Here is a 27,519-nt window from a genome sequence, read left to right as displayed (position 1 = left end):
TATTATTATTAATATAAACAGTTTATAAAATGCAATGCATTAACAATTTGACATATTAAGGTTGATTTTAATGATGTGACGAGATAATCAAACATTGTTTTAAACAAGTCTATCATTATATTTTACAACTGAATGTAAAGATGATATTTTGACATATATAGACGTTCTTTTCAAACTCATGTTAATTCATCTGAGCTCCTTCATTTGGGAAAACAATGTTGCTTCACTTTTGTGTGAGTCTGTTCATTTATTCCACTTTTGTGTATCCGTGTTAATGTTTGTTTTACAGGAAATCTTCCCGCGACACATTATATTTTCCAATCCCCGCCTGCAGATCGTAGTCACATATTGTAGCAGCGACAACAGTGAGAGCGACTCACACTTCTCTCTTATATTAGAAAAGTGACAGTTTTGTCGCAGCAGCAGCAGCAGCATTGTTAGCACTTTCACCAGAAAAGAGAAAAAAAAGAAGGAAAATGTGAGAATAGCTGCTAATAACAGCCGCTGAAAGAAACCTTAGGTAACACTTGCCTTGAGTGTGAATACGAAAGCTGTTACGAGGATGTTTATTCGCTCTGCCGTCTCATTTGCATTTTAATTGCAGTATTTTCCAGACTCGCCGAGTACAGCCGTCTAGATACTTTGATAGTGGTGGTAAATCTGCAAATACGTCCTTATCTTAAGTACACAGTGGCCAGATGTGGCCCTCTTAGCGTGCACGTGTGTTGCTGGAGCAAGATTGCATGTTGAACAACAGCAGATCTTGATGGGTGGTTTAAGGAGGGGTTTTTTTATATATACAACAATAAATATACATTAATAAATAAGTAGCAAAGATGTCAGATTATGATACAAAATGAACTGCGATCTGCCGACATAGGATAAAACAAATAATACATCTAGAATTGAACAACAAGTACAAGTACATTAAGCAAATTATCCTTGAGTATATCTAAATACAAACTATTTATTGTATTCAAATCTTGTAGCTAAGTTATTCTCCTACTTGCATCAATATTATTAATATTATCTTATCTACTAGCAGCGAGGAAACTTATTAACATGTAATTATTAACTGTTTTACTTAAACAACTTTTTAACACAAGGAACATTGTTTCAGCTTCTACAACATTTGCATTAACTAGCATTGATATGAATTAGCATGTGAGTAAACTTCTTGTAAATGTCCATAATAATTTAATCACAGTATCATTAGGGGTCCTTGTAAACTAGAATCTTAACTATTGTATTGGCTTAAGCACCAAGACAGCACATACCTCCACCAAGGAGTCCATTTTATGTGATATTCACCAAAACTAAGAAATAAAAAATATACTGTATATATAATTTAAGAATTGAAGAACCCACATTAAAGCAGAAATGAAATGACAACACCAACCGAATTACTTATGAAATTAAAAATAGTCTGGCAATCTTTCATAGCAACCCTAAAACAATTGAACGTTAACATTTTGTCACGGTGGTCCTACTGAAGATGTTTAGTATTTTTTAGTGAGATGCAACTCTAAAATCCATCCATAAGCTAGCTTTGTTATCCTTCAAAATTCACTTTAAATTGAATTGATACTTCTATATATTTACCCAATAGTCGGGTGACAACAATCATAGAACCTCCTACACAAACATATTCAACAAATTCTCAGCCAAAGAAAAGTTGGCACCTTAGCAAATAAGTAATATTTGGCCAATAACGTGCACAAATATAGACACAATTCTAAACATAAATACATCGATTGATAATGTAATCCCTATAATACATGAAAAGTAAGTACAAAATCTGTATTTTTATGAATTCAATTATACACAAACTACTACAGCAAACTAACGTTTGAATTATATTCAGAAAGATAGATAAACTTAATTGATCCCTCTGGAGAACAAGAACAAATGCAAGATAACACAATATAAATCTTAAGATAAAGAACATAGAACAAAGACAAAGGATGCAAAGATTAACATGGAATAACATCATCTTTTCACTCCTGCTCCCAAATTCAGAATTAAACAGTCTAATAACACGAGGAATGAATGAGTCCCTGAGTCTATTAGTGTTGCATCATGGGAGCTTTCGTACATGGTTAATGTAAAATAAATCATACAAAAATATAAATGTAAACTAATATAATAACCACATGATGACGATACAAATGTGACTAATAGCGTCGACGAACAACATCTTTTGAAACCTAATGTTTTAATTCAATGTTACTGAGGATCTTTAACGTTCTTGGTCCAACACTCTCTTTACTCTTTCCCTCCTAACTTTTCCTCCAAGCTTCTCCACATGAGCCGTTACTCTGATCATTCCTGATCTTGTCTTTACTTGTCACTTACAACTACAGCCTCAGTGTCTCAGAAACTCTGTTGTGTTAAAATCTAAAGTTTTATATCTTTTTTCTCACGTTTTGGACAGACTTATCCTTAAAAATCAAGAAAAACAATCATAACTAAACTTCATATTTTGAACCAACTGAAGCAGAAAACAAGCGAAAAACAAATCCATAAAAACATTATTTTATCTTGAGTTTAAAATCTGGAAACCTCTCGTCATCATTATTGCTTCATTCCTCAGACACTCAGACAGAAGCGAGTGAAAATTGACGAAAAAAAAAAAAACACCCCCCAAACAAGGTGTGAAACACTCTCCCCAGTTCATACGCAGTAATAAACACAGCGGGTGAACATTGTGCGCTCACAAAGAGTGTTGATAAAAATCTCCTGTCAGTGAAAAGCAGCCTCGAGTGTTTCTCCTGAAGATATTGGAAAAAAAAAAAATCGGAATTTTTTTTAGGGAGAATTTTTGGGAACACTAGGGGCCGTGTACTAAGCTGTTACAGGCTGAAAAGAATGTTAACAAGTTCAATTTCCATTCAATCAATGGCGGAGCTGTTGGAAACGTTCCACGGCAGGAGAAGGGTAAAATCATCTATATGGTAATTATACGGATGAATCCCTCAGTAACTTTCTGCAGCATGAAAGGTCAGTCCTATTAAAGATAGTTTATCAGTGCTCTGCACATATTCCTATACCAGAACATCACCTTTTTTTTCTTTTTTTTTTCCCTCCTTCCATTTTCAGCAACCTGCAGAAATCTTAAGCCAAATGAGAAAAAGGGAATTTAGAGTTCGGCTATAATAGCACGAAGATAAATTGTTTTTCTTCACCCTGCCCTGTTGCTGTCAACCACTCTTTTTTTCCTCATCTCTTTTTCACAAACTCACTCCATCAATCTCAGTGACCTTTCACCCCAACTACAAAAAAAAACAAACAACCTTTTTTTCCCCACTGACCTCTACCGCTGCCCGCGATGCATTATGGGTATTTAAAACTTGTCCGACATGACATCATTTGATTTTCAGAGCTCGCCACAGAAAAGTAAATTACAGAATCAATCATGCGGAAGGTCAAGCCCAGACTTCATTACCAGTATTGCATGCCTGTGTGAATATCTTTTATTTCTGACTGACCCAATATGTCACCGGGGAGAAAAGAAAAAGAGAGTGAAGGGAAAGAGGGAGAGAGGAAGAAAAAAAGAAATCCACTCTCTTAAATTGATGTACAGCTCATGTCAGTGCTTCTTGGCTTGGAAGGGAGATAAGAGGAGCGAGTAGAAAAACATGCTTTCTGCAACAGTGCTCACATTTTCCATTTGATTCAGGATATAGTCGAGCTGCCCCGGTGAAAAGTGAAAGTGTTGCAGTGCATCTGTGTAAGATCAGGACGCGTTCAATCATCGGAACAAACAAATATGTTTGTGTCTCTGCAGCCGGTCACATGTTCGCCGATTAGGCCGGAGCGATACATGCATATTATTGACTAATTCCTGTTTTCTTTCTACGGAAAATTAAAATCAAAATAAATAAAATCAATTATGTATGGTGTACTTTACATCTCCCAAAGAAAGGAGTAGTTTATTCCACTGTTTAGATCTATACGTGTTTTTCAAACGACGCCAACACCTGGAGCTTTAATTTAAGGAGGGATATTGACGTTACTAATTTTTGATTAAAAAAAACAAAAACAAAGCTTATTTAATCCTTTTATTTACTTTTCTTTCTTCAAATATAAAAAAGTCATAAAAAAAAAAGATTTGTTCCAAGACACCCCCTGACCACTAGGGGTAAGATAATAAATGGTCCAGATGATAACTGCCTCCATTAATAAATGAACAATTATTTCTGTGGTAACACCAAAGGTTTTGGGGGGAAGTTCACATCAGAACAATCAGAACTTATATTTATATATATATCATTTTTGAGTAAATTCAAAACTTGGTTTAGGCAAAAAAAAAAAAAAAAATCTTTTTTTTCTTTTCTTTGCAAATGTGTGTCTACTACAGTGTCCTCTGGTGTTTTGATAGGCGGCTGTAAATACATTTCTTGTTCAAGCTTTTTCACACTGAAATAACTTTAAAACAACCAAAAAAACTCAACATTAAGTACTAGTTAGTGCTAATAAAACAAAATAGTCGTAATGATATATTTTGTGCATGTTTGAATTAAAAATTATTTGAATCCGACACAACATCAGATTAGCATTGAATACTTATATATTTTTAAATACACTTTCATTTGGCTTCTGAATTTAACATTTAAATTAAAAAACACTAAAACAAAAAGGGAATATAAAGAAACATGTTGGATTTGTAGTTTTAGTTTGAGTCCATTAATAACTTAATCAGTATGTTAAGTTGATGTTGGATCAAAGTTGATCTCAACAAATAATCAAATCCTTAATTTTTTTGATGAGAAATCACCACCAAAGGTGAGGATTAAATCAAAACTCAACTTTCTAAATCTGTTGCCCAAGATCACCTACCCCTCCTTTAAAATAACAAATCTTAATGTATATAAAATATTTATTCTTGACACATTCGTTGACTGATAAAACTTTTTTTTTTGTTTTAATGAAACTGGCCAAACCAGACAATCTCTGAGAACAAGGACAGAGTTCTATCATCTAATGCACCGTTTTCTAACTCAGAAATACACAACAGCTTTCATTACACTGAGGCACCAACGGCCCAAAATTAAAATGTCTGTTTTGCGTCATACAGGTTTTTAAAATGAATGATGCTTTTCTTTATGAGAGTTAAGTAAGAAATCTAAGGCAGAATCGTGATGGAAAAAATGCGTCTCTTGTTGAGAAACAACACAACATTTTAATGACTTAATACTACATTTATTTAAGTGACACTTTGCTTCTTTTTTTAAGGTGGAATATATGGGTTTAATAAAGGCTCAAACATTAGAGTCAAGTACTCGAGATGACTGTTGTACTCTCGTCTCAATACGTGTCGAAGAGAGACGGATTGGATTTCATCACTCGCCTGCACGTGACCAGCGGAGGCACCAGGTGTTTTTTGGACCCGAACCCAAGACCCTCGCTGGGCGACACAGACGAGACATTGTGAATAAAGCGACAGTGGCAGCTCCGACACTATTTGCCACTATTGGGACTCGATGGCAAATCAGGAGGACACATGCTGCGAGACAAAGACCAGAGTCAGAAGCTTGTTAGGGGAGCACATTAAATAAATAATGACTTCAGAGTCGGGCTTTGCCAGGAACATTACAGCTGAGAAAATGTATTTCTCTTTGGAGAAGCCCCGGCATCTGTGGCCAATTTGCCAGAAACACGCTGAACATTACGGGGAGAGGAATTAGCGGAACACTTGGCGAGGCAATGACATGAAAGAAGCTTTGAGAAAGTAAGAAAAAAAAAAATCAGGTGTATTCACTGGTGGGGTTTCTCATTAAGTCGTGATAAGAGAGCAGCTTCACGGAGAATGAAGACGTCTATAAAAAGGTGTTTGTGGAACATGCAGACGAGATGAAAAATGCAGTTGCAATATCTCATGCTTTATTTGTTTGCCCCCGCAGCCATAACAAATAACAGAATATAATCATGTATATAAGAGCGGAGTCGTTCTCTTATCAGGGCACTGAGGGAGATGACAAAACGCTTCACGGGAGGTTCATAAATCAACATAACCGGGTGAAGAAAACACTCTTGTGTTGTTTAAAAGTGTGTCTTTGTCGCCAAAGAAAATGATGGTTGATTAGTTTTGGTAGCGGTTAAACAAATGACCACAAAACGATACACTAAAATATCATATACTAGTTTTATTTTTTCATAATACCGATCGATATTTATGCGTATGAAACAAAATTATTATTATTATACTTTCAAATTATATTAATCATAGTTATTGTATGAATTTATAGTTCAAAAAAGTGGGTATGAATTAAAAGTATCTGATTATTTATTTCAAAATTAAACACGCACATATTCCCAGATTTTGTCCATATTTGCCACTAGATGGCGATGACTGAGGACGAGAGGATACAGTCGAGTCAGGCAGCTTTTTAAAGCTGATTTTATTTGGACATATTTTGGTTTTAAAACAAATGAAAGCAGTTTCGACTTCGTCAAGTGGTCTATAAATTCTGCAACACCAGAGTCAGGTACTCCACAGTACTACAAATATATATCTATCGCAATGTATTGCATCCTTGTCTCTGTATCCTGATACGTATTATAACATCAGAGTTTTGCCAATACAACCCCTAACCACTAAAGTTGTGTAAAAAAATGGATACACCGTTTTTTTCGCAATACTACATCGATATTCATCATCAAGGTAACAATTTTCCTTTTTTTGGGTGGGGGAGGGGTGCATTTTATTAAGTTAAGTTATATACAAGTTATATAAGTTTGTCATTTTAAACAATTAATATGCAAATATTCACTGTGTTTGTTCATTTTAATGTAGCAATTAAACGTTCGGCTGCTAGATGGCAGCACTCATTACGTCTGACACAGTTAAAGCAACAATTGAATACTGTGAGATCAAGGAAGGAACTGAGGACGAGAGGATACAGTCCACTACAGCATATCTTGGCTCTCAGTTCTAATTTAATTCAACCAGAACAGAGCGTAACAATCAAAAAACTGTCTTCTAAATCAAAATGATGCAAGGGTATCAAAATATATCGTATCACAATCGTATCATGACCGGAATTTTTTGTATGGCATCGTAACGTGAGATGAATATAAAGTATCATACGGATTTGTATCATGAGATCAGTTGTTTCGCTACCGTCCTACTTAACCACCGACCAGTTCGGAGACCGACATTTTCCCTCCTCGCGGCTTTTAATAGAGTCTCGGCACAATCAGAGACATGAGCCATGCAAATAGCGTTAAAGAGGAATAATGTTTGAGAATCAAATCTAATCCTCCAGCAAGTCATGAGAACAGCCAGGAACGTAATTGTGTCAAGGTTTTCGTTTCTTCCAGATGTAGAGAGCTTAACTGACCATGAAATGAAAATTCTTTAGGCAAAAGCCTTCTGGGGCTCACTTACTGTATTGCACTGGAGATATTTTTAAAAGTGCAATTATCTCGCACGCCAGCAGCAGGAAAAGGAGAGCAGTAAAATTTAATAGCGCCGACCCATATGGAATGTAAATAAATATCCGCCATAAACGTGCGATTCAACGACTGAAGTGGGTCTTAAACAAATTTCATTATTCACACAGTTAAAATGGTAATAACACGTATTGCGTGTGGTTCATGAAGCAAATTCACATTCAATATAACCATCTCTTCGTTTCCCTTTGTCCAATAATTGCTCGGCAGGACGGCGAGTCAGTGGGTGACATTTCTATTTTTCCCCCTCACTGCTTCTGTGATTGTGGCATTTGAAAATGTCTTTTCAACCAGAGACAACACATCCAGCGCACGTAACAATATCAACGGGGGGAGGGGGGCCGAGATTTATCATCTAATGCCCCCACGTCTGACAATTTGAATTATCTTTTCAATATGTTAAACGACAATATAGTGAGAGCCAAGATAACGCCTTTTTTAATAGAGACGGAGGAGGAAAGAAGAGGTTATATTATCGAGAGTTACTGTAAACCTTCTTTATTTTAACACGATTTAACAGACACTTAAACGTGTGTTTACTATTTTTAACTATTTTAATTTATCACTAGTACAACCTTGATTCATGAGGTATAATCATTTTTTAAATTAAACCCCCTTCGCCTTCAGGACAAAACGCAGGAAACGGCGCCAGATTATTGTTTCTATTCGAATCTGTTAAAATATACGACATTCTTCCTCTACGTTCTTAATTCTTTTTTCTTTTTTTCAATTAATCATTTCAATCCTGATCACAATTTTGACCTCAACCTTTAAACAATTGTGATCACAGCGGAAAACTTTCTACACCGAGTCTGGTTATGCTTGAGGTTTCTGCCTGTTTTCGCCACTTTCTCTAATAAAGTGTAGATTGAAATTGTAAAGTTTCTTAAGATGTTGTACTGTCAATTAATTGAATTATTGTATTTTTTTTTTATCAACTTTGACTGGAATCCAATCAAGCATCGGTTCAACCAGTTGTCATCTGACCACTAGGGGGCCATCAATTGGTTCATATTTAAAATAACTGAGTAGCAAAGGAACCTCAAAAATGTCAAGAGAACAAAGTCAAAGATGGCGATGTCGTGAAAGTTGCACTTTTGTAACTGCACTTTTTATCCAGTTGATTGATGTACTTTTATACATTTTATTTTTGTATTGTTAAATCCTTATTTAATGTAATATTTTCACAGTGAAAGCTGTTGACATAGGGTTTTGATGTCAATCTAATAAGAAACGTTTCTCAAAGATTATGTCAAATCGTGATTAATAATCTTTATTTACATATAAATCAATCATCGTAAATATAGTTCTGAGGATTATTATGCTGCACAACTTCCTTTATTATGTGAAGTGAAGTCTTTTTTTTATCCTCCTGTTCTCCTTTATAATCCAAAAGTAATAACGAGGTTAATATGACACAAATAAACAATAATTATTTAAGGTTGTTAACTTATTATCACTTGTATTATCATAACTATATCATGACAGCTGTACTTATTAGTTAAAGAACGGCAAACGTGAAGAAACAAAAGTTTATATCAAACATTATACAAACAGAAAACAACATTTCTGAGTGGATGTCTGCTTAGGTCTTGATCAGAACCAGATGCATGCTGGTACTTTGTAGCTCAGTTTACACCATCAGTTAGAAATGTTGGTCACGTCCCCAGTGTGATCACTGGTAGTATTTGCTCGAATAAACAAAGATTTCAAATACAACGATGGCTGTATCAGTTTGTGGGTTTGATGTCGGTTGTTGTGGCTTATTGTTGGATTAGAGTAGAGTTGGTGTTAATCTGTTGTAAAGATTATAATCCAGATTAAGTGGAACACTGAAAAACACATAATAATAATTTGTAATCCCAGAATTTAAAGTGTGAACTGTCTCAAAAAACTTTATTGGTACTCGGTGTGAGAAAATATCTTCTTATTTATATTTATACTATCACATTGTCTTCCCTTGCACTTTACTGTTATTTTATTTGCACTTTGTTCTTGTTTTTATGAAACTATCGTCTGCTTTGAACCCAATTTCCCGAAAGACATCTCCAGAGGAATAAATAAAATATTGTATAGATTTGCTTTGACATCATGTTTTATTTGTATCATTCTTTCCTGGTTTATATTTGAATAAAATAACGACTAACGTTTGTACATTTTTTGGTCGCAGTTAAAGTCCCGGCCACTAGATGCCAACCGTCATTGCGTCATGTTAAACGAACAAAAAAAATCCTGTGATATCCTGGCGATGACTGAGGACAAGAGGATGCAGTTGACTCAAGCAGCTTTTTAAGCTGATATTATGACATATTTTTGTGTCAAATCAAATTAAACAAAAATGTCATTTTTCCTACAGTATCGCAATATATCGTATCGTTGCCCCTGTATTGCGATATGTATCGTATCACGCTAGCTCCTTATTTGGTACAGATTCATCTGTAACAAAAGATCAGGAACATAATCCTTTTTACTTTACTTTTACTTGACTTTTTAGGCAATTCAGCGTTGTTGTCCACAGCTAGCTTGATAACCCGAGCGTTAAAAGTTGACCCCCGATGAGGCCCCTGATGCAAACTCACCACAGATTGGCCGTTGTTGACCGACATCCCTTCCTGCTCCATCATGTTACGCGAAATGGTAATGGACGGCAGTTCCAGACTCTGGGGGGGGAACTGTGGGATGTAAGAACCCCGGTGTTGGGTCTGCGGCTCCGGCATGGTCGGGAAAGGCGTGTCGACGTCCGACAGTCCCAGTCCGGACTCGATCTCCGGCGGAGGCGTGATCGGAGGGATCTCAAACTCCTCGTCTCCCAAACTGGGCGTGTGAAATGTCTGCAATAAAATAAAATAAAAAAGAGATATCAGAGACTACCCAATGGAACCTTTGCAGTCCTCCAGATGGTGTTTGCAAGATCGAAACCTCGAGGGATTGGTTGAATAATTTCTTTAAAATTTGCCTTCAGTCGCCGGAGTAGACTTCCTTAATATCAAGCAACGATCATGGTGGAATGAGGAAGATAATCCATGATAATCTTTTGGGATGGAAAAGTTGCCGATATGTACGTCAAAGAAAGATGCGTTTAAATAACTTTTTTTTCGCGCAGAGATTACTACAGTTGGCCAGAAGTGTTTCATTTTGTTCCCCTGCCTGCTCCTTTAAATCTGCTCATCAAACAGCCTAATCCTTCTGCCTTACGAATTAAAGCTTTCGGACACACTTAATTTGCTTATGTGCCTCTGCTGGAGATGGGTCCGTTCACTCTGGTCTTGTTTTCATCCGTACCGCGTTAAACTGCTCTTCTAAGGGAAAAAAGGCTAAAATATTCATATCTTCAGAATGACGAAGGGGTCCAGAAATAAAAGATCTTCTGTGTCGGTGGCCGAATCCGACAGAGGGATTATTAACTCAAGTCTTATCTCTCAGGTTGAAGGAAATGGAACTATTCATATAACTAGGCTTTCACTTTACAAGACATCTTCTCCGTTGTCCTCCTCCAGTAGAAAACAGAGGTAACGTTTCCAACAAGGATCTTAATGGCGGATTATAAATGCCACCCATGCTTGCGCCGGAACACAAACACTTGAAGCTAATTTATTACCTACTCGGGAGAAGACGTCTTTACAAGCGCTGATGAATTTCAGTGATAACGGCAGTGAAAAGAGTTTCTTCCTCACTCAGTGTTTCGTGTCTCACTCCTTTTTCTTTTCGACTCATATTTTTCACTCTGGTTTAAGAAACGAATCAAAAGGAAGATGTTTGTTGTGTCGTTTTCTCGCTTCCTAAAGTTGCTTTTAAAGGCTTCATGACCTTGTAAGGGATGCTGGTGAACGAGGTTAGTCGCCACAAAAGATCCTGAAGCCCTTTGACCCCGATCAATGCCCGATCCGAAAACACCAGTGCTGTGTCTCAAATCGCATACTAATCTTAGTATGCTAGAAGTTAGTATGCATCAGTTTAGTATGCATACTAACTAGTACGCAAATTCTCCGCAGATAGTATGTCTCAAATCAAACCCTGAAGCTACACACTAAGCGGAAATCACATGACAGCTTCTTCTTCTACTTCTATTTAACGATGTTTCAACCAGCTGTTTGAACGCTATCGCCGACACCTGCTGGCAGCACGTATTGCAACTTTGGAAAAAGAAATAAAGAAAAAATATGAGAATCTAAATAATCGCGAGATATTTAAGCTGATATCAGCAGCGAAGACGTGTTTATCCTCCTACTGCTGCTGAAAATACACATTTAAGTATATGCATATATATGCATTTATATGTGACGTAACTTCCGTTTAAAACGTCACTAAAATGGCGGCTGTTTAGTGTGTTTAGTGTCTATCGAACCATGCTAGTTTTGTGGGCGTGTTAGAACGCCACTTTAGTATGCATGGCGCACTAAATTTCGCATACTAAGAATTGAGACACACTAACGTACTAAAAATACTAACTTTTAGTACGCTAGTATGCGATTTGAGATACAGCACAGGGCTGTGTCTCTAATCGCATACTTATTTTAGTGCACTGGCGATTAGTATGCATCAGGATAGTGTACGTACTAACTAGTGCGCAAAATGTTGACACATAGTATTTCTAAAATCAAATCTAACCGGAAATGACGCGACAGCTTCTTCTTCTACTACTTTTTAACGAACTTCAAACTAAAATTTGACGTAACTTCCATTTATGTCACTAAGATGGCGGCCGTTTAGGCTATTATTAGCCGCATTATCATTCTTCCATCTACGAGCTACATTATAGAACTTTTATTAACACAAACTTCTTGTTTAAAAGAGTATAAATTGCGGAAAACAGACACACTGATAGCGACTTTAATCACATCTGTTACCCAAAGTTGTTTTATCTTTATAATGCCACACCCTTTATTTTTAGCATTTGAAATATTGTTGAAAAGGATAGTAGGTTGAAGTAGAATTCCAACCGCCCAGTCACATGACACAAACTAAACATGTAAGATGTTTTGAATTAACAAACATGGACCAAAAGAGTTTTTAAAAAAGTGAAATGTTTTAAAATGCAAACCAAAATAATTTTGAAATGATGATTAATCATTAATCAAGATTGTACTAGTGATAAATTAAAATGCTTTAAATACACATTTAAGTGTTAAATCATGTTAAAAATGAAGAAGGATTTATGGAGAAAAGAATGACAAGAACAAAGACAAATGGGAACATTTTGAAATAAACAAATAAACACAAATTTGCAACAATTAAAGAAAATAAAACGATTATGTTTTAAGTCAAAAATAGATTTTCCTGACAGGACGAAAACGTTGACGTATAAAAAGTGGTGGAAAGAAACTACAAGGAATAATATTTTAAAACTTTTATACTTCACTACATATTAGTACAATCTTCTATCCTGCTACATTTTCCCACAATATTTTTGTAACAGTTTTCTTTTAAAGGTCCTCATCATCTCTCGACTGTGATAATAAACAAGACAAAAACGAGGAAGAAGGTACTTTACGATAGTATTAAAGTATGATTTAGAATGTCTAAAGAGTTGTTGTTGTTTCCTTAAAAACCTCACCTTCAATACTGCGTTAACTTATTTTAGATTTTTCTGTGATATTCTTACATCCCGGCAGATAAAGAAGAGACGCCAGAAAGAAAGTTGACCACCACAGGGATCAAGTTAAACCAATTCACTAACAATCTTCGTTATTATTTCGCCGAAACAATCGTCAGCCTTGAGACTGGAAGGAAAAGTGTCAACAGTGTGTTACTTCGACAGAGTCCAGCACCGGGGGCGGCTTAAGAGGGGCTCTGGTCAGAGATTAGAGGAACCACCATCCACTTGCGTCACATCAGCAGATGATCCTTTTCCCGAAGAGCTTCAGCCGTCGCTTTGCATGTACGAGTGTGTGGACGTGACGCGGCGAGGGAGTGATCGCGCAGCAGGAACTACAAGTGCCAGCGAGTGTTTATCTTTCCGCTGACAGGATCAGAGTTCAGGGGTATAAAACAAGAGAGGAGTCGAGCGCTCGCAGCGTGGACTCCCTCGGTTACACATGTCTTGTTGTTGTGCTGAACAAACGCACGATTGTCAGGATATTTTCTAGTGAAACTACACACAATTGAAACTACACACAACAGAGACACTTGTGTCTCATCTTTGCTTATATTGTGTCATGATTTAAATCTAGAGATAGTTCAAGTGTTTAAGATCTTGTATTGAACTTCATTTGTGCTACCCACCGAAACGCTAACAACCGGGAAAGTAACAAAGGATTGAAGGAGAAATGAACAGTGACAAAGGCAGTGAACATCAGAATGATTTTTCACTTGTTAGCAAGAGTTTTTCTACAATAAAAAGCTTGGAAATGTACTAAAGCCGAACATTTTAACTCAAGATTTGTACTATGTGTTATGTAATCTTTTTTTTAAACAATTTATCCAATAATATTGGGGGAAAAAAGTATCTTTCAGGAACCAGTATCAAAGTAAAGATATCTGTACCAACACTGGTGTCAAAAATTATCAATAAATACCCAAAATTAACATGATGTTCCGCTGCTTTAGTTTTTTTTTAAAGTTCAGATGGAAAAAGAACATTTTGACGTGCAATGATCCCCTCAGGTATAATGTTTAAAGGTAATAATTTAAAGTTACTGATCATATATTTCCCCCTCCCTGGATGCAACACTAATAGACTCAGGGACTCAATTAATTCCTTGTGCTATTAAAACACTGAATTTGGAGGCAGGAGCGCAGTGAAAGTATGATGTATTCTTTTTATTTGCACTTTTTTGTACCCCTTGCACTATTTTCTCCTTTACACTGATAATGTTATTTTAATTACATATATATTGTTGTTTGATTTATTTATTTTTGTACAATTATTGAATTCGTATTTATTTATTAAGTATATATTCATTTCATTTTTATCTAAAATACAAAATGTCAATCTTAATTAATTTTTTGTTCATATACTGTATGTGTATTATGTGTTTTGTTTTCTTTACTGTAGTGATGGTGTGGAGATGCAAAATGGAATTTAATTGTACAGCAATGTCCCAACAAGATTGAATTATATTCTATTAAGGAACAAAGATAATTTAAATAAAATGTTATTATTTATATAGTTGTGATTATATAGTCGAGATGGAACATATTTCTAAGACAAAATAACACATTAAATTAGATGATTATTCACCGTGAAACCACATAAAAATCCACCAGTCCCCTGGTTTTAAGATTAACTATGGAACAGAGATTCAATTATTAATAGACTTCCAAAAAACAGGCTCTCAGGTTTAAAAAACCTGTTATAGACAAACTGCCTCCCAGCTTGGCAGCAGATGATTAAAAACGATTTATTTGTCAAATAAATACTTCTTACCCTAATGGAAGTTTTCACAAAAGCCATCTGCTGAGCATTATGTTATTTTTTTATTTTTCAATTATTCCAGCCAGTCTGATGTATTCAGAGCTTCTTTTACAAGATGAGATTTTATTAAAAAATGCTATATTCTCCAGCTGGCACAACAATCAACAAGAGAGAAAGTTTTAAAGGAATCCTTTCAGGCGATACTTCTGGACCATCGATAACTAGCCTAATGTAATTCACAGATGCAATAACACAGACCTGTTAAAGGCAGCAGCATGCAATTACTGAACAGAACCAGAGCCCGAATCAATAGAGGCAGGATCAGGGATCTGGTTTCTAATAACGGTCGAGGCTAAGTGCAGCTACTCCAATGACACTCTGAACCCCCTTAATAAGCCTTGTTTTAAACTTGGATCATTCCGAGGCCATTTCTACATATTTATAGTTCATTACGCGTCGCTAACATGATTGGAAACGTAAAGTGATCCCTGTGAGTGGAAGACAATCTCGGAGCACTGGATCGTTTTCACCGGGAAAAACGAGGAAGGCATCGGCTGCTAGGATGTCAGCTTCGGCAGGTCATCTTATCTGACGCCTGAGTGCACGAGGAGAAGAGAGGCGTCATCTAGAATTCACTGTTGAGTCATTCACAATTTACAGTGAGATGGATGCGTTTAGAATCGATGTTGTTAAATAGATTATCCGAGCCAAGCACTTTAATGCGATGCATTGTATTTAACGGGTCGTATATACTAATATAAAATGTCATTTTTACATCTTCACATATGTTTTTGTCTTATGATCCATGCGTTTGTGTCTCGTTTAGACTATTGTAACAGTTTATTTTCGTGTCTAAACAAGAAGGATCTGTCTTGCCTGCAGTTCATACAAAATTCTGCAGCGAGAATTCTGAGCTGCTCTAGTAGAAGAACTCACATTTCGTTTCTTTCAGGATCAATTTTAAAATACTGTTTTTTACTTTCAGAGCTATTCATGGTAAGGCTCCTCCATCAAATAAACAAATCAAGTATTTTATTATTTTTCATTTTATATTGATATCATATATTTTCGTGAAACAAATAGCTGTAAAATTAATATAATATTTAAAGCTTATGGTTCATTATCTTGAATGTTTTGCGATCATAACTGAATTTCTGTAAAGTCATCAATTTTATCTGTATATTCCCAGTACAAGCCAGGGCTTCAAGATAATCCCAGCTACACAGGGCAAGAGGTAGAAGAACATAATTGTGTCTATAGTTCAAGAGTTAAAAAAAAAACCTGGGATTAAGTTTTATTTATCATAAACATTCAAAAAAGACTGTATATAATGATATTTAATAAGAAATACAGTCCATGTTTCATGTTTCATATCAGTAAATAGACCACAGTCAAATTGAAGCAATACATTACTTTTGATCAAGTTAAATGTTTCAGTATTTGAATAATATGACCAAATAATTGATAAAATAATACAGAACTAGTACTTTCTGTCGTGATGGCACATGTCTCAATGAAACGATTTTTCGATCGAGTGAGTCTTTTATCCACTTCTGCAACTTGTCTCTGATAGAAACATCATCCTTCAAGCGTCTCCTCAATGTCTCTTTCCAGGGAAACACAAAACCATCTGCGCCCAAACACTCCGAGCCGTTGCTCCTTTTGATAAAAATGCAAATAAGCCGAGTCGGATTTTTATTATTATTGAGGACGACCCTCTTGCCCCGCCCCCTTTTATCACCCCTGCTCAAGTCAGCGGACCCTCACCACAGGGGGTGACGGATCTCACCACACGTTGGCTTCGCCTCAGTGTTACACAAGATATGTTCTTTTTAATGACGCCCAATGGTCGTTCCATGATTCCGAGTTCTCCAGATCTTCCTCAGGAGTTTCTTAAAGACACCCAGCAGTGAGATTTGGACCCAGATCTGTCTTGTTAAAGTGAAAGACCTGTTTGAACGACGACAAGTTGGGTATTTTTGGTGCTTTTTTTTTCCTCAGCAAAGAGGGTAGAAAGGGAATAAATAAAGGCTAAATTTGGCTCAGTGTTGGCTCTCCGACTGTATACTCTGAAGGACTGTAGATCTCCAGTGTTGCTGAGTTATGTTCTCCGTTTTTCTTACTTGAGCTCTTAGGTCTCAGAGGAGTTCAGTAAATGTAGCTCATCGAGTCCAGAAGTTTTACTTTGATCCACTTAACGATACACACGATTGATGTGTATTACGGTACAAGGGCAACGATCAGTATTATGATACTGTAGGAACAAGGAGATTCTTTAATCTGCAGAGCAGCCGATATAATACATATAAACATATATACAGTATATTTGTACTTTTGATTTATTTTTTCCATTAAAAATTAAACCTTCTTTCCAGAGACATTTCAAATCACTGTATAATTGACATGAGAAAGCTTTTTAAGCTAATGGCTAATCTGTCCTGTGTAGTTTAAAATCGTTTAAAAGTTATTTAGACGTTAGCTAGTAGGCCTGGACTATATATCGTCCTTATTAACTTATTAAGTTTTTTGTTTTTTTTAATATTGATTTTAAAAAGTAAAAAAAAAAAAATATATATATATATACTTTATATAGTTAATACAGCGATTTTTTTTATTTAATTTTTACTAAAAAAGCAAGTATTTTTTGTGTTCTACTTGTGCTTGCCAAATACTATACTCTCTAAATTTTGAGAAAAAGAAAAATTTATAAAAAATATTAATTTTGCTAAGAGTAACGTGTTCATTCTTTGAAGCAATAGAAATAAAAAAAAACATATATTTATTAGATTAAGTAATTGTATAATTATTTGTAAATGTTAGCCTTTTATGTGAATGTAACTACTGTATAAAGTTCATTTAAAAAAAATAAAATAATAGTATTAGTTTTACAAATACTGTAATTCCACGACAGAAATAAGTGTTTTGACGAAAACAAAAACAAAACCTATTTTATTTGTTCTCTCATATGTATCCAATGTTTTCTTAAAATATGCATGTAATATGTGAACTACGATGAAGTGTGATATTTATTTAAAACAACATGTCCAAAAAAAACAATAAACAACAACAATGACATATTTAGAAACATGAATTCAAATGTATTTTGTGCTGTCATACGAAGACATTTCATGTTTTTTTTTTTCGTGCAAATACTTTCTGTACAACGACAGCTTGAGACATGTTGAGGACGAAAAAAAAACAACAACTCACATCTCCAGCAGCGATGGCCTCTGTCATGTTCATGTAGTTGTTGTTCTGGAACTGCAAATGAAGAGAGAGAAAAAAAAAACAATCAACTCAACCGTCTCGAGATACAATCTTCGACCATCTCCAGTTGCCACCTTCATAATGGACACCCGTCACTCAAACGGATAGTGGACACTTGGCCGGGGGAATGTTTACACACCGGGGTTAACCCCTCGTTCGGAGTAGCGTTGCCACTTCGCCATCGTTGTGACACGACGAGAGGCGTGTGAGAGGCCGAGTCAGTCCGGGGGAAATGAAGAATCTGGCCCCCCGACGCCATTCAGGGGCCGTATGGAGAAGCAATTAAGAATATGTTTGCATCACAAAGAGAAGAACCCAGATGCAGTGGCAGGTTATTAACTTTGAATAACCTATGCCAGGGTAGCCACCACTTGCTTTAATACGCTTGTTTTTTTTGGGGGAGGGGGGTAATGAGATCTTCCTAATCCGGGAGGAACCTGATCCTCTTGATTAAAACAGAAAGTGGTTAGAAAAAATAACACTTTTAATATCCCCGTTTTCAATAACAGTCTCGCAACAATGCTTAGAAAGCAATTACACCAGTATTAGCATTTGTCTATTTATTGGTATTGCGTGAATAAAAATGAGAATAATATCAGGGATGGAAAGTGGGATTTGTTTCAGCAACCGAAAGCAATAAGCAATTAAAAGTGATTCCCTAAATCGGCATTATTTTCTTATTACGAAGTCCAGAGGAAAAAAACTGCTGATGATGCAGAAATGTACAACTTTAAAAACCTAATTGTGATTTTTAATCTCACTTATTTAGATGCTTTTATATAAACTATGTTTTCTTTTTTAATATAAAATTATTAGTATAATACAGTTGGTTTCTAGCAGCATATCCTGGAATCCTTCAAGGGAAATAAGACTTCTCACTGTTTAGTTTCTTATACCTGGGTATGTGCGGCCCGCGGGCCAAATGTGGACCATTTCAAATATGTAAGTAAGTAAATAATTTTTGTAAAGCGCTTTTTTAGACCAGGGTCACAAAGCGGGTCACTTAAACAATTAAAACAATACCCAATAAAATATATGCATAAGAGGTCAAGACACCATCGAGACAAACACAGGAGTCTCTCTGAAGGTAAGAACCAGCATTTTAAAATTCATCCTGAAAGAAACTGGCAGGTAGTAAAGAGTTTTAAGGATCGAAGAAGAAATGTGAGTTCTTCTACTAGAGCGGCTCACAATTTATACGGTCAGGAAAAAAGTTTCAGCCTTTCACTTTCAATTAATCTGTTGCGAATTCAAATAAAATGTAAACAAAATACAGTTGTTTTTTTCCATCTATGTGCTCATTGTTTATTTTATTATTTACAGACAGCAATTAACTATTTAAATAACTTTAATTTACTCATTTGTGAGTATTTATTCCCCCTTTTTTTACTTCCACAGAATAATACATATAATAAATATATGGTCCTGGTCTGGTCAAACCATGAAAGTTATATCACTTCTTAATTAGTTTAGAGAGTTATTTTTAACTTAATAAAAGTCCTTTATCCAAGTCTTGGTTACAAATCATACGAGAAGTTACACAACACATTTGTCATTACAAAGCTTTGGTAGGATATGAAATGTTTTCGCACCCACGCACCCCCCACACATATCGCCTGCTGGGCAAAATGGCAGCCACTTCCTTTCTTTGCAGACACAGCCCCGGTGACAGGTAGGAACAATAGGACACAGGATGAAGAATTACGGGCCAGCAGCTGGACCCGGCAGCAACAATGCACCTCTCTGTGAGCTCTGATCCCAACCACACGACTTTTGAAGGGGAGAAAGACTCGCGGGCGGCGGCGTCTTCACGGAGCCTCAATAGAATCTCTTCTTTTTATGTATATTAAAGTCGTCCCCGCTTAAACGCTACGACTTAAAAAGCCTAACAGAAAAAAAAGAAGACTTTAAGCAATAGCGCTGCAAATTAAGATCATCGCTACAAAAGCATTCGTGTATTTTCTCTGCCTTTGTGGGTATTTTTTCCTCCTTCTCTTCTTTCAAGTGGTTGGTATGACATTGTAATTATCATCTAGGAGTAGATTCCATTAATTAGTCTGTGCCCCGGAGAGAGAGAGAGAGAGAAAAAGGGGAAGAAGCGCTAACAGTGATGAGTACAGTTTTGAGAGCAGGTGGTTCTGGGCCTCTGGTTCCACCTGAAGTCGCCCCACACTAAACTACATCCGACGCCAGCACCTCGGCATGTTGGGTAATTTTTGTGATCCGCTCGTAACACATCAGACGCCGTAATTAACCTGAAGCTTATCTGTCAAGTGTTGCTCCCGCCCTCTCACTTCCTTCATCTGGAGGTTAACAAATTAAAGTCTCGCAGATAACCCTTCTCTATTTCAGGCTCTCGGAACATTGCTCTGATTTTCGGAGGAGATATGGCGGAGATTCTTCATTGTGTCCTTCTCGTCGAGCGATGGCGGAGTCTTTCAGGAGTTTACAATAGTTTCATCCTCACCGTATCCTTGTGAAAACTTGATTAATACATATATTTGTCTACAACTCTTTACGTGCCATATAGGGATGGTTTTTACTAGAGGTGTAAGAAAATATTATTTTTTAAATTCAGAATTAAGAAGAAAACATGATTGACTTGATTTTTGTGTTTCAATTAAACTACAAGCCACTAGATGGCAGCAGTCATTACGTCCTCTGCAGCTAAAGGAACAATCAAATCCTGTGACATCTCGGTGATGACTGGGGACGAGAGGATACAGTCGTCTCCAGCGGCTTTTAAAGCTGATTTTTTTTGGACATATTTTGGTTTTAAACAAAAACAAATAAAAGCAGTTACGACTTTGTCAAGAGTCATGTGGTCCGTGAATTCTGTAACACCAGAGTCAAGTACTCGACAATACTACAGATGTATTGAAGTGTTGATACGTGTATTTCGATACATAATGTATTGGCCGATTCTTTAAAGTACACTAGTTGTAACCATGTTATATCGAATGATAACATTAAGGCGATATCATGAATTCTGTTACAATATAATAATAAACCAATAATAATATACTAATAATAACAAACTGCACAAGTGATGTAATGAAACTTACAGGAAGCAAGAGATGTGTGACAGTAAAAGCAACATTTAAGCAACACAACGGGCGATCTTTATGAAATAAAGAAAGCCTTTGATCGGTTTATTTTCTAACCTAATATGGACCGTCATGAACATCGCTTCAGAGAACTGGTTGTGTCAATAAAGTTGTATTCACAGGATAAAAATTGTAAGTGGACAAAAATGATCCGTCAATCATTTCTATCCTTTGAGAAAACTGAAATATTATGAGCAACAATGAGTGTATTAGGGGAAAAAAAACGTTACTTTAAGTAACGGCTTACACTATAGCTAGAGGATTCATATTAGACTAGGTTTATAGTAACTTTTTAATTAAAGAAAAATCACAAGACTGTGACTTAAACACTGATTATCGATGAAAACAATGCGATATAGGGAGCTAGTGCTAGCCCGGGAGTAATACCAGTTCTGGCCACCAGGCTGACTGAAATTCAAGTCCAAAGTAAAATAAAGATGATTTCTTTGTCGACAGTAATCACATTAGTTAAACTAAATGAGCTAAAACTAACTCAAATATCAGTAATTATCCAGTCAAAGGTTATGTAATGCATTTTTTTGCGATTACAAAAGTACCAGTGGTGTTTAAAAAGAACCTTGGATCCATTATTATTGTAACAGAACATTAGCGGTGCTGGTGTCAATGACTTCTTTCATCATTGCCGTTCACTAGAAAGAAAAAAAACAACACGTACCAAAGCATGACCTCAAAAACCCCAACATTGAAATCAATTACTCCTCACGTTAGACACTCAACAGGCTAATGCGGTCGAGGACCACAAATCGGGGAACATGTGGCGGAAAAAAAAAACCCCAGCCGCGCTGCGAGAGCGACGCTTGTAAGCACAGGACATTGATCTGGATCGCATTAGCTTCATTAACCAAAACACAATCAACTTCAACCCAAAAGCTAATTAGTGGTGTGGAATTCCCACAGCTCCCCGTCTCTTAGACTCATCTTCTGTCGGGGGCCCCGGCTCTCGGCGGAGAGCTGTGACTAACATTTGCAGAGCGCTCCCAGGCCACTTTTATCAATCTGCGCCATTAAGAGGGGTTCCTGCGAGACGCCGCCGTCCGACGAGGAGACATTTGGACCTCGCGCTCGGCGCCGATTGAGTCAAATGCCAGATGAAATTAAGTGTGATTGGAGAGAACCAGCGCAGCTGAAGGAAGGAGAGTGAACTGAAATGGGTCAGCGCAGACAATGAGGGCTCTGTAATTAAAATGATGTGACGAGTCGGACAAGAGTCGCGGGCCAAACCACCATGTGGACGACCAGTGACGGGAATTAACGACCGTACAAAAAGACAAAAAAAACAACAAAATCCAGAAGCTTTAGCGGAGCTGACAGCGTGACCTGCTGCGGTGACGACGATGAGTTTTTAATGCGACACGAACAAGTACACATGTTGGGTTTTCTCATTTTTAAAATGTCTCTTTGTGGTACTTAAAAGACAAGCTTAAGTTAACTGTGTTTACAGATAATCTGGGTCCATTCATTTTCTATCGCAACTCCAGTTTCCTCCCACAAATATTGTCAATATTGTTTACGCTTTCAAGTTTTTATTCTTATCTCTAGTACCTCAACACATACCATGGTCTCGCAGATTGTTGTTTTTTTTGCACACCGTACCGCATGTTTAACCCTTGTCTTATCTCAGGGTCAAGGTGACCCAGAGGCCTGAAAACAAATATAGTAAACCTTGTGTCAAGGGTCACGGCCAACGACCTCCACCACTGCATATGTATTTATAGAAGCCAGGGAGGTATTTGGCCTTGACCCTTTACCCCAGACAAGGGATACCAAAAAGACAGCCTTTGTGTCATCTTGGTCCTGAGACAATCCTTAACACTAGACAGTAAACTCCCAAGATGCCTTTTGATCCAATACTCCATTTAGTGACGGCTGAATGGTCGCTTCAATACTGTGTTTGAATTCGACGTCTTTGTTGCCATTCGCGAAAGTGATCGACAGCTGCTGATTGGTTGGCTTAGCATCACGATAGCCATGGATGTCACCCTTACTGACAGGGGGTGTTAAGGGATGGCACCTCAAATGCAATGTTGAGTTTGCAAGTTCAAAAATGTTCTATTAATGTTAAATTAAATTGAAAAAAATAAACTGCTTGTTGGATTTGTTTCAAGGTGGGGGGTTTCAGTACGTAACCCCTACAATAAACAAGGGACCACTGCATATTTGATGTACACCTTGACTGCAAATATCACCATGAGTCACCGTGGCAACTCAAAGTACTGTCTGTAAACTGTAAAAAAAAAGGACTAGTTTCTTCCTATATATAATAATTAGAGCCTTTCAAGGAAGGATATTTAACCAAACGCTAAAAGGTTGGAAACATGTTCAAAGCTCACGTTGAAATATTGTTTTTATTTTGCAAAAACACTGAAATGGAAACCCAGCAATTATGTGCCTTGAGATGGACTCGAGCGTCTCCTCTTACCACACAACCTTCAGATCTGTGCGTCGATGTGTGAGAGATACTCGTTTTTGTTTTTCCGAAATCATACATGTAGCGTACGAGGTGATGAGCTGTGGTTCGAGCCAGGACTTGCAATGTTGCCGTTTCCATTACCCCGGGGAAAATGCTACGTATAAGAAACGTAATGAAAAATGAAAACATCAGAAATAAAAAAGAAATATGAAATTGAATCTTCATGCAGTTTCACTGAAAATGTATATGGAAAAATAACAATCTAAATACAAAACAACTTGTAATATCTGAAGCAAAAAAAACACTTTTCTTTGCATCAAACTGGAGAAAAATAATGACAAGGCTTTAAGTGGAAACATGGAATTATAGAAAAAATGTCTTGTATCTGGGGAGAACCTACAGTGCAAACCCTTTAAAAAAAGTGACAAATCAAGTCTCCAACCATCGATTTAACGTAATTAAATATCTTCTCTTTAAACACCAACCGAGCTACCTGTGTTTACTCAGCTAGCAAACGATACGCCGCTGTACCAGACCCCCCTCTTCATGGCACGTCAAACACTGGGGGCTCCATGTTTTTATTCCTCTTTCTGCACCAACAGCACATTTCTTCAATAACTGTTTAACAAGAGGGAATTAGGAGCTTACATGCACCCTGATCCTAATGTGAAAAGACTCCACTGTCTGCATGATCGCAGCCAGACAGAAAAAAAAAACCCTGCAGTCAGTCGGACGAACATGAATTCTTATGTTTTCCTCCAAAACACTTTTCTGCGGCGAAAAAGAGTCGTTTTCCATCTCAACGTAATTTTAAGATCAGTCCAGCCTTTCGTTTTTTTTTTAAATCCCAAAGAGGGAATATTTGTAAGAGAGGATCTCCAGAGGGAAATAAGGTGTTTTGCAGCTATTACTGCAAACAAAATTATTTCAACCTCGGGGTGAATGCAATATTGCAGCAACATAACCCCGCCTCACCCCGAATATGATGGAGTAACAGCACCGACCTTATCAGTAAACATGAACTTCAGCGTGTGGAAAATTCATGGAATATTTTGCCGACCCCCAGACAGATCGGCTAACATCCCCGCATGCATATAAACGACAAAATCTCATCCCCGACTCTCTAAAACTGCCAAGTCAACAATGATTTAATGATAAGAGGCGTAGAAATGCAAAGAGAAATCATGTCTACTCTCAGGATTCAAGAGCACAAAGCAGTTTCTGGTAGAGGTGAGTATTGGCAAGAATGGGGTGATGCGATTAGATGGTTATTGATCGAAGATGTTCGCTACCGGTGCTCATTCACTTTGATATTGGTTCCGAAATGATAGTTTTTACAATACAAATTGTATTAGATCAGTTCTAACAAAAAGAAAATAACATTACAAATATTAAGTTCAATTTGTCAGCTTTGGTAAATTAGGTCTTGAGCAATTTTCCTACAGAAAAAATAGATAACAAATGTTTTTTAGTGCAATAAAAAACTATTTAAATTAATTATTATATCACTGCCTTTGTCTCTGATCAGTATTTATTCAGAAAAATAGAAACACTATCCCTATAATCATGCATGAGTACCGAAACTTGGCACCGATAAACAAAGCGTGTTTTGATACTCTGTACTAACAAAGCGTTTTAGTCGGTGCCACAAAGGAACCGAAGTCACGATAAAAACAATGATAGGATATATTGTGATACTGTAGTAACCAGGATATATTTGTAGTATTGTCGAGTACTTGACTCTGGTGTTGCACAATTTACAGACCACATGACTCTTACTGCTTTCATTTGGTTTGAAACCAAAATATGTTGACTGTATCCTCTTGTTCCCAGTCATCGCTAGGATCTTTCAGAATGAACAATGTGCGTCAATTATTGCTTTCACAATGTTTTAATTCGAAATATTTTAATTTATTAAAAAAATGTCCAAATATCAGCTTTGGAGTCAGCTGTATCCTCTCATCCTCAGTCATCGCAGGGGATCTCAGAGGATTTTTCAGTGTTCTTTTAGCTACGGATATAATCACTGCTGCCATCTTTTTAATAAAACGGCATGAATACCCTATATATATATATATATATATATATATATATATATTGCTGAACATCGACACAGGATCATGAAAAGAAAATCTCTCTCTCTCTCTATATATATATATATAAATATATATATTGCTGTATCCATATTATCTTACACACTTATTCTCTGGTAGCATTATCGTCCTGATCAGCAGGTAATATTTAAGAGTGCAGGTTTCAACTGCAGGGCCGTCCATCAGCAGGTAAATACATCTGACGTTCCTTCCTTGCTCACTCAAAAACCACAGGACTAATTCAATCAAAAGCCGAGGCCTTTTTTCCAGAAACAGATCAACTGCTGACAAGCAATTTTTTTTTACAGTTCAGGTCGAGCTCAGTAATCACAGCCCAGCGTGTGTTCCCTGGAACATGACGCTAATATGTTCTCCAGCGGTTTTTCTGAGAAGTACTGCACAGTTAAAAGTAAATCTCTTCCCCCACCCCCAAAAAAAAGAAAACCCACTTTTATATATCGCTCTGCCTCCTGTCTGGCTTGGCCAACGTCCAAGTCTGTGCCCTTTAAAAGAGTCAAAGGAGTCACGGATATTATATACTCTATAATATTAAATCGCTTTTTCTAAATATAGTTGTGCCGTGACATACGCTGCCTTTATCTCCACAGAAAGTGGACTTTCCGACCTTTAAAGATTGGTGCAGTTATCAAAAAATCAACATCAAGGTCGCACAAGACTAGCTTTATTTTATTACTAGTACAACAAATGATAAATGGTTTCAAATCATCTTAAAAGTAGAAGTACACTTGAGCCACTTAATCGAAAACACTGTTAAAACGGCTCCATCTCGGAGTGCGTGTCGTACCTACGATGGCACTACAGATTGATGCCTTATCTCGGAACCTGGATCAGCCGGGAGAGATCCGGGATCCGAGGCTGTGACGGTGTCGTCTGTTACATCACATTGATCCTAGTCGCGCTCATTACAACTGGAGCCACTTCAGCAAACATACGTCAGATGGAGAATGTTTAAGCCGAAGGTTAATCTTTAAACCAGAACACATACTGAGCTTGTTGTTGCGTTGGTGGGCGCAAAAAAACATGACTTTTTGTCAAAACAAATTATGCTAAAAAAATGATCATAAACGTAGGCAATTACTGCGCTAATAAAAATATATGAACGCTATCCTTGTCTCTACAGACCAACATGTCTTCTTGCATAAAACAATCTTAGTCCACAGTTAATAAAGATAAAGAATCATTGTTAAAGTACATGGAACTAAGCGATTAAATATTGTACTTGTGAGATTTTTATGCTACTTATTTTACAGCTAGAGCTAGCAAAGAAATTAGCTAATGGTTTACACTTAGCTAGCTATGCTAACAATAGTACTTGTAAATTAATGGTGGGAAATTACGATAACAATACGATATTTGGCCCACGATAACGATAACATCAAAGGGATATCTAAAATATTTGATAAACTTCAAGAAATTTCATTGACGATAAATCCCGATATAAGTCACTGAATAAGAAACTACGTATAATATACGTATAATATACACATTTTCCACCAGAATGTTGCTTATAGTTGTTTGTTAAGTGCCTTTCTATACCAGGGTCACAAAGCGCTTTAACAATCAAAAATATATATATATATATATAAATATATACTATAAAAGGCCAAGACAACATAAGACAAAGACAACAGTCCCAGAAAATCAGGGAAAAGCCTGGACAAATAAAAATGTCTTAGGCCTATTTTACCATCATTTAAACCTAAAAACAGGACAGAATAGATCAAATACTGAAGGTGAAAACGGAGTAAATCCAAGTTTGTTGAAATTAAAATACAGAAAATGACAGAAAGC

The 27,519-nt window shown here is 36.6% G+C and overlaps 2 protein-coding genes across 3 annotated transcripts in view; both read right to left on the bottom strand.

Moving 5' to 3' along the window:
* tox3 (TOX high mobility group box family member 3) overlaps window positions 1-27,519 on the bottom strand; it is a 57,619-nt gene that overhangs the window by 5,557 nt on the left and 24,543 nt on the right. For both annotated transcript variants that reach the window (XM_087793537.1, XM_087793538.1), the window contains exons 2-3: window positions 18,020-18,070; window positions 10,035-10,286 (exon numbers count right to left, since the gene is read on the bottom strand). In XM_087793537.1, the coding sequence (XP_087649663.1) occupies window positions 10,035-10,286; window positions 18,020-18,070 (303 nt within the window). The remainder of the gene's footprint in view (window positions 1-10,034; window positions 10,287-18,019; window positions 18,071-27,519) is intronic.
* sall1a (spalt-like transcription factor 1a) overlaps window positions 1-27,519 on the bottom strand; it is a 369,520-nt gene that overhangs the window by 321,004 nt on the left and 20,997 nt on the right. The gene's annotated exons all lie outside the window — the stretch shown is intronic.

Source organism: Callionymus lyra, chromosome 6 (assembly GCF_982586985.1).
Source record: "Callionymus lyra chromosome 6, fCalLyr1.hap1.1, whole genome shotgun sequence".
NCBI classification, from domain to species: domain Eukaryota; kingdom Metazoa; phylum Chordata; class Actinopteri; order Syngnathiformes; family Callionymidae; genus Callionymus; species Callionymus lyra.
This window is presented reverse-complemented; position numbering and strand designations above follow the sequence as displayed.